General features: G+C 37.5%; 1 protein-coding gene and 6 non-coding genes across 8 annotated transcripts; all 7 read left to right on the forward strand.

The window, feature by feature from the left end:
- Window positions 1-2,057: 2,057 nt before the first annotated feature.
- Window positions 2,058-2,139, forward strand: Trnaa-ugc (transfer RNA alanine (anticodon UGC)). Its single transcript has one exon. It is a non-coding gene; the product is annotated as a tRNA-Ala (tRNA).
- A 76-nt stretch (window positions 2,140-2,215) lies between these two features.
- On the forward strand, window positions 2,216-2,297 carry Trnas-uga (transfer RNA serine (anticodon UGA)). The gene has a single exon. It is a non-coding gene; the product is annotated as a tRNA-Ser (tRNA).
- A 76-nt stretch (window positions 2,298-2,373) lies between these two features.
- On the forward strand, window positions 2,374-2,455 carry Trnas-uga (transfer RNA serine (anticodon UGA)). Its single transcript has one exon. It is a non-coding gene; the product is annotated as a tRNA-Ser (tRNA).
- A 76-nt stretch (window positions 2,456-2,531) lies between these two features.
- On the forward strand, window positions 2,532-2,613 carry Trnas-uga (transfer RNA serine (anticodon UGA)). The gene has a single exon. It is a non-coding gene; the product is annotated as a tRNA-Ser (tRNA).
- A 76-nt stretch (window positions 2,614-2,689) lies between these two features.
- Window positions 2,690-2,771, forward strand: Trnas-uga (transfer RNA serine (anticodon UGA)). Its single transcript has one exon. It is a non-coding gene; the product is annotated as a tRNA-Ser (tRNA).
- Window positions 2,772-2,847: 76 nt separating this feature from the next.
- Window positions 2,848-2,929, forward strand: Trnas-cga (transfer RNA serine (anticodon CGA)). Its single transcript has one exon. It is a non-coding gene; the product is annotated as a tRNA-Ser (tRNA).
- A 2,838-nt stretch (window positions 2,930-5,767) lies between these two features.
- LOC143470844 (wings apart-like protein homolog) lies at window positions 5,768-15,468 on the forward strand. 2 transcript variants are annotated; one of them, XM_076969126.1, is made up of 17 exons: window positions 5,768-6,907; window positions 8,852-8,944; window positions 9,393-9,464; window positions 9,680-9,835; window positions 10,029-10,156; window positions 10,494-10,614; window positions 10,717-10,864; window positions 11,057-11,223; window positions 11,500-11,611; window positions 11,949-12,141; window positions 12,357-12,517; window positions 12,856-12,971; window positions 13,173-13,307; window positions 13,648-13,775; window positions 13,954-14,147; window positions 14,383-14,567; window positions 14,971-15,468. In XM_076969126.1, exons 1-17 carry the CDS (start codon window positions 5,885-5,887, stop codon window positions 15,064-15,066), a joined length of 3,228 nt encoding a protein of 1,075 aa, XP_076825241.1. In that variant the 5' UTR covers window positions 5,768-5,884; the 3' UTR covers window positions 15,067-15,468. The 2 variants fall into 2 exon arrangements, with proteins under 2 accessions (XP_076825241.1, XP_076825242.1); XM_076969127.1 differs by having other exon boundaries at window positions 9,695-9,835.
- Window positions 15,469-16,068: the final 600 nt, after the last annotated feature.

A 16,068-nucleotide genomic window follows, 5' to 3' on the forward strand; every position in this document is an offset into this window, starting at 1 on the left:
TGTTGGAAGTTACAGACAAACAATTCCGGCACAACTGGTTGTCCATAGCCGATGCGTGTATTGCAGGTACCAAGCAATGCGTCTTGTCATCATGCGCATCTCAATCGATGTCTTTGTTTCTGGCGTTCAGGGGCCAGCGCCAGAATTTAACCTATTTCACCACAATTTGATAGAATTCCATCCATCGAGAAACATCGATTTCTATTTCTTTAAACATCCATTTCTTGGGTACTTGAGATATTTATTGTTATTTTAATCTAATCATGTCACTTTATATAAGTTTATTTCGGCTCTTAATACGCATGTTTTTAATGTTAGGAAACACGTCCTCTACATCTTCCAACAGTGTATTTGTGTTGTTTTGTCCTTAAACTCGTTAAAGTTAGAAATTAATCTGTCGGTTTGGTGGCCATGCTAACCGACCATCTTATAGTACAATTGCATTATTGCTATCTTGCATGTTTTAAGCCCTTGGGCTTTGCCACTTTTTCCTGCTCGTTACCTGTTTGTGAGCATAGCTTATTAGACCTATAGTTACATTATAGCGTATTATAGCTACTCTAGGCTATGGTGTTATAAATTTTTTAGATATTTTGCATTGATATTTCTTCTTAATTGTTTTAGATGAAATCTGGCAAATGCAGATTATATTAAATAGCCTAGAGCAAGGGTAGGGAACCATTTTAACTAAGGAAGCCATGAAAGCTACATATTTGTAATTGTATTTCCATCAGAGCCATGTCATATTTTTTAACACTTAATGCAACTAACGTGTGCATGTTTAAGCAAAACCAACAATTTTAGGCGACAATGAATGTCTGAATTTACTCTTTAATATCATGGTTCTTACTTTTAATGCGTTATGAAAAATTACAGAAAAAGTTTTGCTCGTAACAGTCGTGCTGAGAAATGCCTGCTCAGATTTATTTGCGAGCCAGATGCCGTCATCAAAAGAGCCATATCTGACTCGCGAGCCATAGGTTCCCGACCTCTGCCCTAACCAAACAACCGTTTGATGACCATTTGATCATTTGAGCACTCTAGACCACGCTACTAGAGTACTAGACCACGCTAGCTAGACTCCCCGTCTAGACCGGCAAGGAATTAACACAGGTGAGTGGCTATACATTTTGCATACACAATCATCGAAACTTAGCTGAAATGCGTACAATGAATTGTAACAGGTACGGTTGACTTTTGAGCAGTTATTTGCCAATTTGGCTTAAGTTTTTGTTTCGTGCAGTTTTTCATTTCTCTGTGTGTCCAATCATTTTTTATTTGTTTTATTTTATTTGTTTCTTTGTTTATTTATATTTTTACACACCGCACACTTAGGCAACTCTTGAGGGAAGTCCCAGGGCATTGTCGTCACGCTTAGCTAAGCGATGTCACGCAATGTTGCTACAATTGCAAATTCGATTAATGCTTTAGCTATGCCTACAATTTCTAACTAAGTCTATTTTCGTTTTAATTTTTGAAGGCTAAGCTTACTTCACAACATTGTCGGCATTCCTCTTTTCATCTTCCTACTGTAGCGTTTAACTACTACCATGGTGTTAATGCTCAAAGTTTGGTGTTTTAAGTTGATATTGCTTTGCTGTAGGCTTATGCCGTTGTATGTTGCTGTTTCCCTTATTAAAGATATCAAAACATTTTCTAAAGCAGACAGAGCTGCGTGTTGACGACGACGAACCGGCATCAACGGAAGTTGGCGTCGCAAAAATGGGCGATATTCTTAGCAGTTCACCGGTCGGCCAAGGTCTGTAGCAAGTTTTGACGTTCTTACACTAATCACTAACTTACCTTATATAATTATCATCATATATATATATATATATAGATATAGTCATAAGTAAAACTAAAATTTATGAATTTCTTCACGTTTAAGGGGTCACTTCCCAATAAAACGACAATTTTGATCCTGCAACACAGTGATTGTGACCGCATCGCACTCAATGCGTCATATTAAAAAAAGTAAAAATTTTCCGGTCCAATGGGCATGTGACGTCGATGTGGAGTAGTGCGATTTTACTTATTTGCATTGAACATTAAGCACAGTTGTCATGGCCGAGTGGTTAAGGCCACAGATTTGCAATATGTTGGGCTCTGCCCGCGTAGGTTCGAATCCTGCCGACAACGCGGAATTGAAATTATGTTTTCATAAGAGATTCGAAAAAAGTGCGATTTTATCTATTTGCATTGCAAATTAAGCACAGTTGTCGTGGCCGAGTGATTAAGGCGACAGATTTGAAATCTGTTGGGCTCTGCCCGCGTAGGTTCGAATCCTGCCGACAACACGGAATTGAAATTATGTTTTCATAAGAGATTCGAGAAAAGTGCGATTTTATCTATTTGCATTGCAAATTAAGCACAGTTGTCGTGGCCGAGTGATTAAGGCGACAGATTTGAAATCTGTTGGGCTCTGCCCGCGTAGGTTCGAATCCTGCCGACAACACGGAATTGAAATTATGTTTTCATAAGAGATTCGAGAAAAGTGCGATTTTATCTATTTGCATTGCAAATTAAGCACAGTTGTCGTGGCCGAGTGATTAAGGCGACAGATTTGAAATCTGTTGGGCTCTGCCCGCGTAGGTTCGAATCCTGCCGACAACGCGGAATTGAAATTATGTTTTCATAAGAGATTCGAGAAAAGTGCGATTTTATCTATTTGCATTGCAAATTAAGTACAGTTGTCGTGGCCGAGTGGTTAAGGCGACAGATTTGAAATCTGTTGGGTTCTGCCCGCGTAGGTTCAAATCCTGCCGACAACGCGAAATTGAAATTATGTTTTCATAAGAGATTCGAGAAAAGTGCGATTTTATTTAATTGCATTGAGCATTAACCAAAGTTGTCGTGGCCGAGTGGTTAAGGCGACAGACTCGAAATCTGTTGGGCTCTGCCCGCGTAGGTTCGAATCCTGCCGACAACGGCGATTGTACTAGAGTGCTAGAGTACTAGAGTACTCTATACTATATAGAGTACTATATAGTATATAGGTTCCCGACCTCTGGCCTAGGGTAATAATTAGAAGTAAAGATGCCGACATCTACGTAACTACTTGTTACTTGTTGATACATTTCTGATATCACATAAAAAAGTTGCCCAGGGGGGGTCATTTAAACTTTTCTGAAGTATTCTTCAAAATAGCTCCTTTGAAAGCTTAAAGTGACGCCACTGTGGGGATCATGTAGAAACATTGCAATAATTATATATATTGGCATTGCATAAAGTTTGATTTTTCTCCAGTCTAGATAATGTAATAATGTGCAAAGCTTGTAGCGTGCTGACATAGATTGAAGTGTTTCAAGTACCTTGTTTTCGTGGTGTAATATGCGACACGTGGTTTATGGTAGCAGGTATTGTTCTAGTATCTTTAATCACAAGCGTAGTTTCAAACCAATATGTGATATAGTAAGTGTGTCAAGTGGTTTTTTTTGTAATGGTGTAAAGCGGTTTGAATGCTTTGTGAGAAAAAGGCTTAAATTGGAACTGACACGTGATTATGGGCTGATTGGCTAAAAGCTGATTGGTCAATACTTTAGTATAAAAAGAAATGTTTTGTTTAAAATCGCTCTCTTGGAAATTCTCTCTTCTCTGAGTTATTTCCCTTGTTCTGCTAAATTGAAGTTATTACTGAATTACTATGAAAGTGGGATCATGGTGTAAATATTGCTAATTCGATACAACTTATTCGGACAATATAACAACTAAACTTTATGAAGTTGGTGTTGATTTAAGAAGCAATAAATAAGACAGTAAAAAGCAACGGAGTCAAGATAACTAACTCGGAGTCAACAGTTAGACTTGGCTTAGGCCAGTCTAGAAACCACACACCATATTCCCATACCACCATTATTTGTTGCCTTTCATCGTGCATGTTTCCTGCCATTGTGCCTCCATCGCATTTTCCTTGTCATTAATTGTTCGGGATTCGTGAACATGTTTTTATATACTGGTTCGTAGTATACATATTTTACCGAACGTTTCGCTCTGCACTAGTAATGCCGAAAAATAAACAATAAAACAATTTTATGGGTTTAATGGCTGTGCTGGTTGTTGCTAGCAATTATTACATAAATTATAATTTTTGAACACGTTCTAGTTTTTTTCAGTTTTACTACTTTTTTCCGTTCATGTGCGAATACTGCTAACAACTGGCTTGATTTTTTCATCACTACCACGCTTTTGACGATAAATAAAATGATTGTTTGATTAAAAATGTTTCCCCAATTTTCCCAGCTCTTTCAGTGTCATTTCATAAATTATTATTTATTTCATATATGCCGATGCGCGTTCTTAGTTGTTTGCAAAAGATGGTCACGTGTCTGGACACTGCACAAAACGCAATTTTCTCCGATAACTAGCTCCTTTCAGAAAAACGAGTCTTTCCCAGAAGCACGAATGGTTGTCGCTGCCACATATATAAATCTGTAGGGCCCACTGTACTTCCGTTGTTTCTCTCTCGTGCTCAGTTACAAAAAAGAGTGAACTAACTGGTCAACATGGTCAATGATTTTTAGTAACTGACCTTGACAGCAAAACAAGCCAATCATAAAAACGTACATAGAGCGCAAAAAAGCGATTAATTGACGGCATACACAAACTGGAACGTCTATGTGACATAGTGAAGCCGACGGCTGCTACACTGAGAATGTAAATCAGATTTGCTCTCTGATAAAAAGTTTTAACCTTAAAATTTCATTTTCTTTCTGTTCACACTGCCAGATCCAGACGAGTCTTAGCCTATGTATATTTTGTTAGTTAGACTACTAATTGTATGGCAAAAGCTATCACTATTTCACCAGGAAAATTAGTACATTTGAAGCCATTTTTCACAGTTTTACTTACACACTAGAAGTTCTTCAAATAAATCTTAAACAGGCGGAAAATAACCGAGGCTAGCCTAGGCTAGCTAAATTGGTTTGCACCCCATTCCATTTTTTTCTTTAGGAAAGTGGGGCACTTGAAGGCACGAGATGCGTCAACGTGCACGCTGAACATTTTTATTTTCACTCTAAATTATGATAAAGATACAAATAAAAGGTGGTTGTTTGCTCATCTGGAAAGTACGGTAGCTTTCGACCATAAATCGTGCGTGCACTGAATCCTCAATTTATTGTTTATTTGTTATAAATTGGTGTTTTAACAACCAGCTTATCTTTTTTGTTTTTATGAATTTGTGTGACGATAAAACATTTTAGCATGCACTTTGTTGAATCTCCTGCATGCAGCTGCCACACTTGGCTACACTATGGGTTGTCTGAAAGCCAATCTGTAATAAAAAAAAGAAAGAAGTGACACTTTAATGCCCACCTTTACACCAAAGTTTGCGTTTTTTCATTGTAAATTTCTTTAATTTAATTTCAATTTCTCTCCAAAAACTGCTGTACATATCACTCAGGCTCATTTTCGGGGTCTTTTTGTTAACGGACTTGCATATCATTGAGGTATTATTATGTCATAATTTAAGGTCTATTATACAAATGCACAACCAGATGATGTCACAATTTGAGTAGCTAGGGTCTAGTATACAAAGACATCTGGAGTGCAAAACTATAAGAGACCCAATTTTCCCAATGTAACCACTTTTCTCTGACAAGATCAGGTGACCGTGGCCTACTTCCAGTGAAATATAAATAATCACTTAGCAAACTGTCCATTCTGGGTTATATGCCATACAGACTTTTGTGATATCATACAAAAAGATGTCACATGGCTTGTGTATTTTACGCATTTCATAAACTATGAGTAAGATCCATTGTCGTGTTTGTTCATCTTATGTAGGCTTAGCATATTTTGTTATCTCATGTATCTTAGTCTTTCCTTATAACTAGTAGAAAATTTATGACTGAGATGATTATTGATTGATTAGTGCATAGTAAAGATGGCATCGAGTCAACGAACATACGGGAGAAAGCGCAAAGATCCTGCATCTGAGAAATTTGAAGCTCTTTTTTCAAACCAAAATGGAAAAAAACAGCTGGTTGTTCAAGTTGCTGAAGTCAAAAGGAGAAAATGTCATACTGTGACTGTTTCCCCAACAAAAAAATTGGACTCTCCAACCAAGCCATCAAAAGCATCAAACGGAATAAGTAATGAAAGCTTTTCGTCAACGTTTTCTAAGCAAAGCCCATCAAAATATGTTACTAGGACAAGAGAAACAGCAGCCGAAAAATTTGATGCAATTTTTGGGGACAATTCTGCAAAAGAACCTGTTGTAACCATTACGAGTGTGAAACCAAAAGTATTTTCTCTGACCGATACCGACGATGAAGATGAAAAAAGTGTGGAAATAACTCGAGACTCATTGAAAAATTCTGGCACAGTTGCTAACGATGTGCAGTCAAAATATGACAAGCTATTCCAGAAGAACGAGAAAAGTGCTTCAGATAAGTTTGATGCTTTATTTGGAGATGAAGTTGAAGCTAATATCAGCCAGAACTCAACAAAGCAAATCTCTCCACTCAAGTCTCATATTCGCTCATCAGAGAAAACAACATACAATGACCCGGACTTTGACAACTTGTTTGGTTTTGCAAACAATAATGAACTTGGTGTTTCTTTAAACAGTAATCCTCTCACTTCAAACAAGGAGGAAGAACAACATTATTTATCTTCCAAAAGGTCTGTAACAAAGCCAGCTGCGGGCATAACCGGCGCAACAATGAAAACAGTTGATGGGAAAGTGGTTTTAAATATTCAAAGGTCGAAGAAAATTGCATCACCTGTTAAAACTGCTTTTATTGAAGCTCCTTGTTTTGATGATTTTGCGTCAAATCAACTAAAACAGAAAGAAAATTTCCGTTTATCTTCCTGTGGACAGCAAGACTCTGCCAAAGACGATAACTTTGATTGCAGTGTTGACAAAGCTCTAAGGGTTGCCCCAATATCAATCATTTCATTAAAGGTTAGTAGTAATGATTTTGATGTAAAACAGTGACTAGCTTAATTATGAAAATGCTTTGGGTAACTTTTTTTTCTGAGTTTTATTAGTTTGTATTTGGTATTATTTAATATATCCACAAATTTCGGAGAACTTGGTTGGCAAAAGTTTATATTTATTAGACGAACCGCACTGTCAGTGTAGTGCGAAGATATGTCAGAATTATGGAAGGGACAAATCAAATCCATGTTCTGTATAATATTTATTAAATTTTTTTTTCTGGTGCAAAATTGCCATTTTGTCATATATATGTAAGGATTACGTTACTCTTTATTATAAGCAGGGTTGCCATACCGTCCTTATTTCTAAGATTTGTCCTTATTTTAAAGGTCCGTGTCTTAGAAAATATGTTTGTCCTTTTTTCTAAGAAATGTCCTTATTTTCACTTTCGTCCTTATTTTTAGGGCGGAGGTTCGTATTTTGGGCATTTTGTCACCTTTACGATACCATTTTGTACCAAAGAGATACCAAAATTATGAACATGCAGATAGTGTCTTGTTTTTTTTTTGTTTTTTTTTTTTGTTTTTAGGAACATTGGTTGCTTTCTCCTGTTGTACACTGTTTAAGGTGGTATTCGTCTTTCATTTTCTAGTCGTCCTTATTTTTGAGTTGAGACTGATGGCAACCCTGATTATAAGGATTACATTGACGTTACGATTTTTGTCACATTTTTTCGGCGCACTGAAAGCAAACTTTCCATTAAGGTCTGCAATCTGCTCACACGTTATAATATGACTGTAACGGCACGAAAAATATCCAGTTGTTTTTGCAACACTTGTTACAAAATTTGCTTCATGCTGATGCATGAAATGTGCTAATCATCACATATTAACCACAAGTTTGTAACTTCGAGACCACGCTTTAATAAGGACTACCTGGGTTATATGTCTTTGGGTTAGGAACTTTTTAGACTTTTGACCAAATAGAACTTTTTGTGGAAGTCAGAGGAAGTAACAAGTTTCCTAATTCACTACTTTTCATTGCTAATTAATAACACTGGTTTGACAAACAAGTTTGTAGTATTCGCAATTCTAGTCATTCAACATGAGTAAGTTTTTTTTCTCGGCAATATTGCTGCACTTTTTTACCCCAAGGATTGCCAGATAGTGGGTACAGGAAAGAAGCACAAACGACCGTTATCAATTTTTCTCAAATTACTAATCCAACATCGAAGTTTGCTGGACAATGACCAGCAAACATGTCAAGCTAAATCTATGTATTTAGCAATGAAGTAGCCTCATGTTCCGAGGATGGTGGCATGGAAAATTTTTTAAACTCTTTGCAGGTTTTGGGTTGATATATTCCTAGGAGAAAACCAGAGATACGCAGACACTTGCAGTTCTCTGCACTGTCCCAGTCACCCCCCAATGCATAGCGAAAGCTTCTGTGGGTATCCCCACCACCTAAAGCTCAAGCATGTTCTTTGTTAACCCATGTGAAGAACGACGCGGCATGACTGATTTTCTTGGGTGTATCCATGGTTTTCGTTTTTGTCCACTTTTTGTGTGCCGGCAAGAGAAAATTAAATGCTATTTATAACTTTATTTACAAGGCTTACAGCAAAATGTTGTAGCGAAGTTTGGAAGCTAAACTTTTTGCATTCGCAATGCTAAGGTGGAAATTTTGCGGCAGTGGGCCTGTCGATTGCATTCATAATTTCATCGCTTTATCTGCCCCCAGGGTATTCGTTATCTCAAAATTATTTAAAACCCACCTCATGTTAACAAGAAAATATCCATAACCATGGTATCACACATGTCAGTAGGTTGCCATGACTGTTAGGTGAAAAATAGGGCTTACAAAATGGTAGTGCCTGGTTTGGACATTGCGAAGTTATTTAATTAGTTTTTTTCATTTTCAAGTTAACGAGATTTGCTGTATGTTTATGAATGCTTTTAAATGTAATAGAAATCCGATTCAATGCCACCTCAAAGGAAAAATCCAACTTCAAGCAAACACAAAGAGATGGCAAAAGGGAAAGTTGAATCTCTGGGAAAGCCGGTAAGATTTTGATGATAAAAGCTTGGTCTACTTCACATGTTTTGTATATCCACTTAGTATGACTATGGAATATGGTCATTTTTGGTACGGTCCTTAATGTTGCCGTTATAAAATTCTGTGTTTACTATGACCCGCCAGTCTTCAGATATTATGACCACCTTTTGATCACTTTCAATTTTTTATCTCGATCCTTCCATGTCAGTTACGCAGTGTTCCAGTGACAATTGTGCCAAATGATAAACTTAATTTTTTTGTCATCTTGTGCCTAAATGTTCCCACTTCTGGTCCCAAGGTGGCCATATTAAGTGGAGTCTGTGATGTAATATTTGATCAATGCAATTCAGTTAGTTACAAGACCTTTACATTCATGCTGAGAGCATAATAAGTACAGTCAAACAAAATAGAATGAATGTTAAGACCCGAAGGGTAAACTACATGTTCTCCACAGGCAAGCAACACAAAAGCTTCTTATAATTCAAGGCCATGGTTACCTGACAACGATGACTTCACGAGCAGTCAGGTGAGCAAAATAAACTCTTTTATCTCAGCTGTAGTGGGCTGTTGTTTATTTTTGCTACTATGGTAGTGCGTATATTGCATTTATGTGTTACAATTCTTTAAAGCGGACATTACCAGCATTATGTGAAACATGGGCTTATAAAATCCCAGTACAATTGCTGTATAGAATTGTAAAGTTCTGGGTCATGAAATTTGGACTGTTGTTGTGATATTTAGGAAGTTGAGTTGCAGGCCGCCTCGTCCCAACCGAGTTCCAGCTCTCAGCAAAGCATCGATTGTGCAACTCCTCAGCTCACCAGGTCTGTGACTTGGCCTTCAAAAATTGGAGACAGCATGGTGACTTCAATAAAGTGCAAAAAATCAGCAAGAGCGGTTTGTAGACTAATCATAAATTGGATTCTAACACATATCGTACATGTTATATAGGTCACTGTTGTTTCAATTAAAACCAATGGTTTATAGTGGCTTTGTTTTTTTCTTGTAAGCATAAGGACATACTGTTTTTTCAGGCAGTCAATCTTTGCAGGTGAATATTACTTAATCTTGTTGGTTGTTGTTTTGATAGTACTACACTGTTGTGAAGCACGTTAAAAACTACCAAAACTGCCTTGAGGAAGGGGAGGCAAAAGAATTTGAGGATGATGTCGATTATTTGATTGAGGGATTACAATCATCCCAGCCGATTCCTGTTAGGTGGTTATTGAGTGTGTATTATACCTGTACATTGCATCCTATAAGCTAGCCAGTTTGTCATACATGAAATAGACAATAAAATGTCCATTTCCTGACATTCATTTGTGTTGCAGTTTAAATGCTATTTATAGAATCTGTGTTTATCCTAAGGTTTGTTTGTTTGATTGCTTCAATTTGTAGTGTTTGCATGTGGATGCATTTAAACACACACACTCATTTTAATTCTTCATAAACTAAGTTCATTTCGACTTTATATATATTTATTGCAACACTTACAACAACACGAGTTTTATTTAAAACCGTCAAATCTCAATCCCACGATTGTTGGCTGTTGCAGATGCCTTTCCTTGACCAATCTAGCAAGCAAGTGCCAGCAGCACGCATTCCGTCTCTACCTCAGGGCACATAACGTATCAGATAAGGTGTTTTCCCGATTACAAGACGCAAAAGATGACAAGGTGATTGTCATGATACAATATCCATGATTACTTAAACAAACTTCATCACATAGTTTCACTTTTAACCACACTCGTTGTGAAGCAGTTAAGTTCATGTTTTAGGCGCTCGCTCTGTCAGTGTCAGCACTTTTGTTTATGCTGAGTCGCGATCGACAAATGGAAATAAACAAGTCAACTTTACAACTTCTCCTGAAGATCATTGACCCGTTCGGTAAAGACGCTCCAAAGGATAACGGCCCAAACACAACTGGTAATTTTTTCTGTTATTTTTTACTTACATTGTTAACAATGCTCTTACAAAGCCGTTTGATTCAATTTATCATACTGCTTTGTACAACATCTGATTATTTTGATTAAAGTCTATGATCATACATCTTGGCAGAACAGTTCAACGTATTCAAAATAAACTCATGTTTTTACAAATGTTACAACACTACCACAGATGCCAGCAAAGAAAATTCATCAAACGGGAAATATCGCTTCTTCAAGAGCAGAGATGCTGAATCCCAGGCAAGTGACAAGGAGAAAAATAACGAAGTCGTTCTGAGCAAGATCCAGGAAATGGTCGACAGCTGTGGAGATCCACTTCTCACCGGGAAGGATGTTTCGGTCAGTACAACGTGTTACACGGAACACTATTATAAATCATAAGTAAACACTTGCAAAAAATGTAAACTTTGCACTAAATACACTGCTAGTGCGACGAGGGCTGCAAAGTACACAGTATAGTAGAATTAAGTTATGGACTTTGCTGTTGGATAGGTCACACAGTAAATATTTACCAAACGCTAAATCAATTTGTTTGTTCCTTCCCCCGTGTGGATCCTCAATACAAGGCTTTAGTGATCTCGAAAGATAGCATTACACTGTTGTTGGTAATTACAGGCTAAGAGGCTTGCTAGTGAGGCATTGCTTCGTTTCACAGCGAGAAAAACGAGCGAATGGTTTCGTGACGAGATACGTTTGAAAGGTGGACTTGACCATATAATATCGCAAGGTAATTGCTAGTGAATAGTTTTAATAAGTAATCATTATATCCTATGAGTATGTTTACATGTGTGAAGTGAACTATGCACCGAGAACACTGATGTACATGAAGGTATGTTGTGCAGAGTCAATGCAAAGTTTTTAATTCAACTTTCTATTGAGATAAAAAATCACGCTTGCTGAACTTGAAAGTGAATGATGTTTAAAGTACAGAAATATATGCAATGCACAATAATAATGCCAAGATATAAAACTTCATCCGTTCATAAGCCAAAATACTAATTATTCCATTTTGGGTGCACTTCAAAATTCCCATCACTCTGTTATTTTACGTTCACCTATTTCAGTAAAAATCGCAGTCGATAAGCTAGAGCCATTAATCAAGCAAATCTACCAAGCCAATGATTTCGTCCCAAATCAAACATTATGTCTGCTGGAACGTCTTCTCAAAGTCCTTGAAAATGCAATCGCTAACTCAGCGAGAAACGCCATGTATTTGGTGACTCATCAACACGCACTTCTTCTGAAAAAAATAGCCAGGTATGTGACACGTATTTACCTCTGGTTAGTTGCTGGTAGTTTTTTTATGTTTGCATTTAATGTGGATGGTAGTTGCAATGGCCTTTGAATTGTCAACAAAATTACAGCAAGTAATTAACAATGATTGTAATAATCTGTGATTGTATTCATCGACGATCACAAAATAAACAACAGGTGAAAGTTTGACAGGTGCATGTTTTTTGCGGGTGGTTTAGGTTAATGTGTCTATGTAAACACTGGTTGGCCCAACATCAGTGGAGCTCCGAGAAAAGCGAGGAAAATGGTGGTGTACAACAGGACCGGAAACCTTATACTACCATTCACAGTGCCATCCTGCAAATTATCAAGTTACTCGTCAATATCAGTAACGACAATGGTTAGTGTTTGCTCATGTGGGTTTTAACAGCGTACTAATCTATGTATCAAGTTCATCGGTGTCTATTGCTTACTACACTTCGTTAAATGTAAAGTAAATTTTGTGGAAGAGCTCTTTTGTCAATTTAACTTTATGACACGTCGACATTAGCTGTATATGTAAATACTTAGCAATAAACGAAAGATTTAATAAAAGTCAGTCAAACCATTGTTGCATATAACCAAGTAAGAAATATGTAAAACAGATATATCGGTGCCATTCAGCAAAAGACACCATCTGTAATACGTTTTATCAGACCATCATAGTTCTAATTTATCCAGTTCACTTTGATCATCTAGAATGGATCAGCTCAAGGGTCGGAGATCAGGATGGATTACTTCGGAGTATTGTCGCTTGTGTTCTGTCAACACCTCGTAAACTTCAGCCTTGTCATCAATATGAAATCATCCTTTTGGTGTGTATTTTAACTTGACGTTTGTGTCACTCTGTTTCATAATTCTGTGATGTGTCATGCAACGAAAATCTATGAGTTGCGTAGTTTTAAACGTTACATTGTTACCTAACAGTGCACTTTAATTCTTTGGTCAGTTTTTGTTACTGACTTTTACAGGTCATTTGTCATATTTTACGTCGAAACTTTTTCTACAATTTCCAGAGCCTCAGTTTGTTGGTTAATTTGGTGGAGAGCAGCGCAAAGAACCGGATTGCGCTGATGAAGATGTCTATTGATGGTGGCCTGAACATTTCCGGGGAAGGTGGTAATATCTCCGTCATTAAATCTTTGGTGAAGGTAAGACTTTAATATTGAAGGGTTTCTTGTTTTCTCGGCATTTCTAACATAGTCATGTCCGCAGTGCATGTTAAGCACAGAATACTAAGTGTTTCTGTCGGTCAATATTCAGTGCTCGACAAAAATTGAATAAATGTTTCCCTTCAATAAAAATTCGTTATACAGTCAAAATGACAGTGGCACTAATCACACGAAAGCTAATGGAAACATCATTAATGTGGAATGCGTAAAAATAAGTTGCTGATTCACAGCAGCATTGTGCATACAATATGCCAGCTTGTCCATAGCCAACATATGTTCCATGATGAATGCTGTTGTTTAATTTCTGACTCTTTTTAAGCTTTTCACTGAACGAGAGTTGGCTGCGAGAGACAACGAAGTCCTTGGTGAGATTGGAGTAAAGAAGGCGGTCCAAGCAAGGAAGGGCAAAGAAGGATTTTCAAGTTCATCAGCAGACTCGCCCTGCAAGTGAGTTCATCAGCGCTGTCAATGAAAACTCACATCACAGAAAGCTGAGCGACGCATCTTTTAAACTTCTCGAAGAACCTTGTAGCATTTATTGGAGTATTTTAACCGAAATAAGCCACAACCAACACGGTGAGATTAAGTAACTTTTAACATTTTTCATCATTTTATGCGTCTTTAGGTCTCAGCCGCACTTAAGAGCGCATGAACACGATGGTCACTGGGTGGAGACAGAAGACGGGATGGAGTGGGTACCGGCCGACCAATCAGAATCCGACACGCTGATGAGCAGTCAGGAGTCTGTGCGCTCAAGTGTGTCGAATAGAAATCCAGAAAACTCTCTCACTGCGGAAGAAAAAACTGAAATGAAACAAAGTAAGCGATTGAAAAATTTTTCAAAAACATGCAAGTCTTAATTTTCTTGGTAAGTCTTTTATACACTAACGTAGTAATCTTCCCGGTAAAATGCGTGTCGTTTAAGTTATGCCTTTCGTAAGTTTTTTATTTCTATTTAACTTTTAAAAATTATCGACTTTAATATCGTATACTATCAAAATGCAATCAATACTGCCAGTGTCAATCTCACGACCCAATTTTTTCTCTTAATCAGCTCTGGACAAAGCAAATGAGCACATGGAGGATTCGATCGTGGCTTCGTACATCGCTCTCGTCCTCGGCTGCCTCATCCATGGTAACCGTGGAAACTCACCCATCATCCGGAGTCATCTCAGTGAAAATGGATTTGGTTCGATGATAGCGATGCTGAAGAAATTCCTTTCGTTCATGGCGCTCACGGTAGGTTGAAGGCTTGAACATATTTTACGTCAAGTACGCCAGCGCTGGTCTGTACAACTCGGTCTAACGCTCTAGCCTCAGTGTTGCTGTAATTACACCAAAGGAGTTAGATCAGAAATGTACGTATAAGACCAAGACCGTATTTAATTAAATATGGAAAGTATACAAGAACTTATTGCTTTGATTGGATTATTCATTTATTTTTATGGCTATGTTGGGAATCGCCGTGTTGATGGAGTTAATCCGATATTAACGTACAAACACGTCATCATAACTTACTTATGATGATGTTTTTCTGTTCTTAGTTGTATTGGTTGAAGTTACTTTCTTGTTCGCATTAGAGCGAATCCTGATTGGTTAAAACCCTCAAACGACCATAAATTGATTTGATCTTCACTTCCAGGCCGGGATGTCAAGGAAAGGGGAGAAGACGCTGACGCAGATCATTGAGGACATGGAGGAAGAAGAAAGCAATTTCACCAAAAAACCGCGTTCCTAAAAGCTCTGATCCTAGCGGTGGCAACGATCCAAGCATGAATCATGACCGACTCTTCACCAAAGACATTCCATCAAGCTACTGACGTCATATTTATACGGTACCTGACCGCACAGTTATAACCGCAACCGTACGATCATGATGGATAATTAATTAATTAATTATCATGCACAGACAGTCACAAAAAAGGGCTCATTTCTCTTTCTGATGTTATGTAATATTTTTCTTTGTTTTTAGACACTTTTTGATGACGGGTCTTGTATAGCGATAGGTTTCCTTTATTTTCTTCGTTTTTTTGTTTGTTCTCAACAGGCTTATCACTTGTATTGCGTGTTGCTTTCTTATTTAATTACAGAAACGATCGTTAGCGTTGGATTTGTGTAAATAAATCATAAGCAACCGTAACACGCTTTTCTAAGGCCGGCTTAAACCATCAGACCAGACAGTGTGATAATTACGTAGCAAAGCTTCTTCGAGTTAAGTTGCTTAAACCAGTCATCATTTCAAACGAACGATTTATGAAATCCTTATGCTGCAATAATATTGGCGTTCAGTACAAGTTGTTGTTTTTACAGAAGAAAATTAAAACGGAACTTCCGGTTAGCCTAAAACCTTGCTTTGAAATTGGAACCGTCCTTAAAGGCACAAAAGGTGTGTTTTGTCGGTCGACCGAAGCCCAAAAGACGACACATGGCGTTAATCTCCTTTCAATTAAGCACTATCTCCATCATTGAGGGATAAACAGTCCACATATTTCAAATATTTGCTTTAGATTTGAGCAAATTGAGTGAAGAGCTTTCGTGACACGTCTTACCTCCTGCGGTTAAAAGGGAATTGAAATGCCGCCGCGAATTGTAAATATGAAAGATTTGAAAAGGAATTCAAATATTTTTGCCAGCTTCCCTGAAGTAAGGAGTTATTGTTTCAGTTAATATTTTACCGGCATCAAATTAATCAGTTTTGTTGACATTTATTGTCTTAAGAATATAATTTCTCCTACTTTTA

The sequence above is a fragment of the Clavelina lepadiformis genome, chromosome 9 (genome assembly GCF_947623445.1).
Source record: "Clavelina lepadiformis chromosome 9, kaClaLepa1.1, whole genome shotgun sequence".
NCBI lineage: Eukaryota > Metazoa > Chordata > Ascidiacea > Aplousobranchia > Clavelinidae > Clavelina > Clavelina lepadiformis.

Excerpts from the sequence above, each read along its gene's own strand:
- LOC143470844 (XM_076969126.1), top strand. The coding sequence starts at position 5,885 with ATGGCATCGAGTCAACGAACATACGGGAGAAAGCGCAAAGATCCTGCA. Across the intron at positions 6,908-8,851 it reads TATCAATCATTTCATTAAAG|AAATCCGATTCAATGCCACC; the intron begins GTTAGTAGTAAT and ends TAAATGTAATAG. Across the intron at positions 13,776-13,953 it reads TCAGCAGACTCGCCCTGCAA|GTCTCAGCCGCACTTAAGAG; the intron begins GTGAGTTCATCA and ends ATGCGTCTTTAG.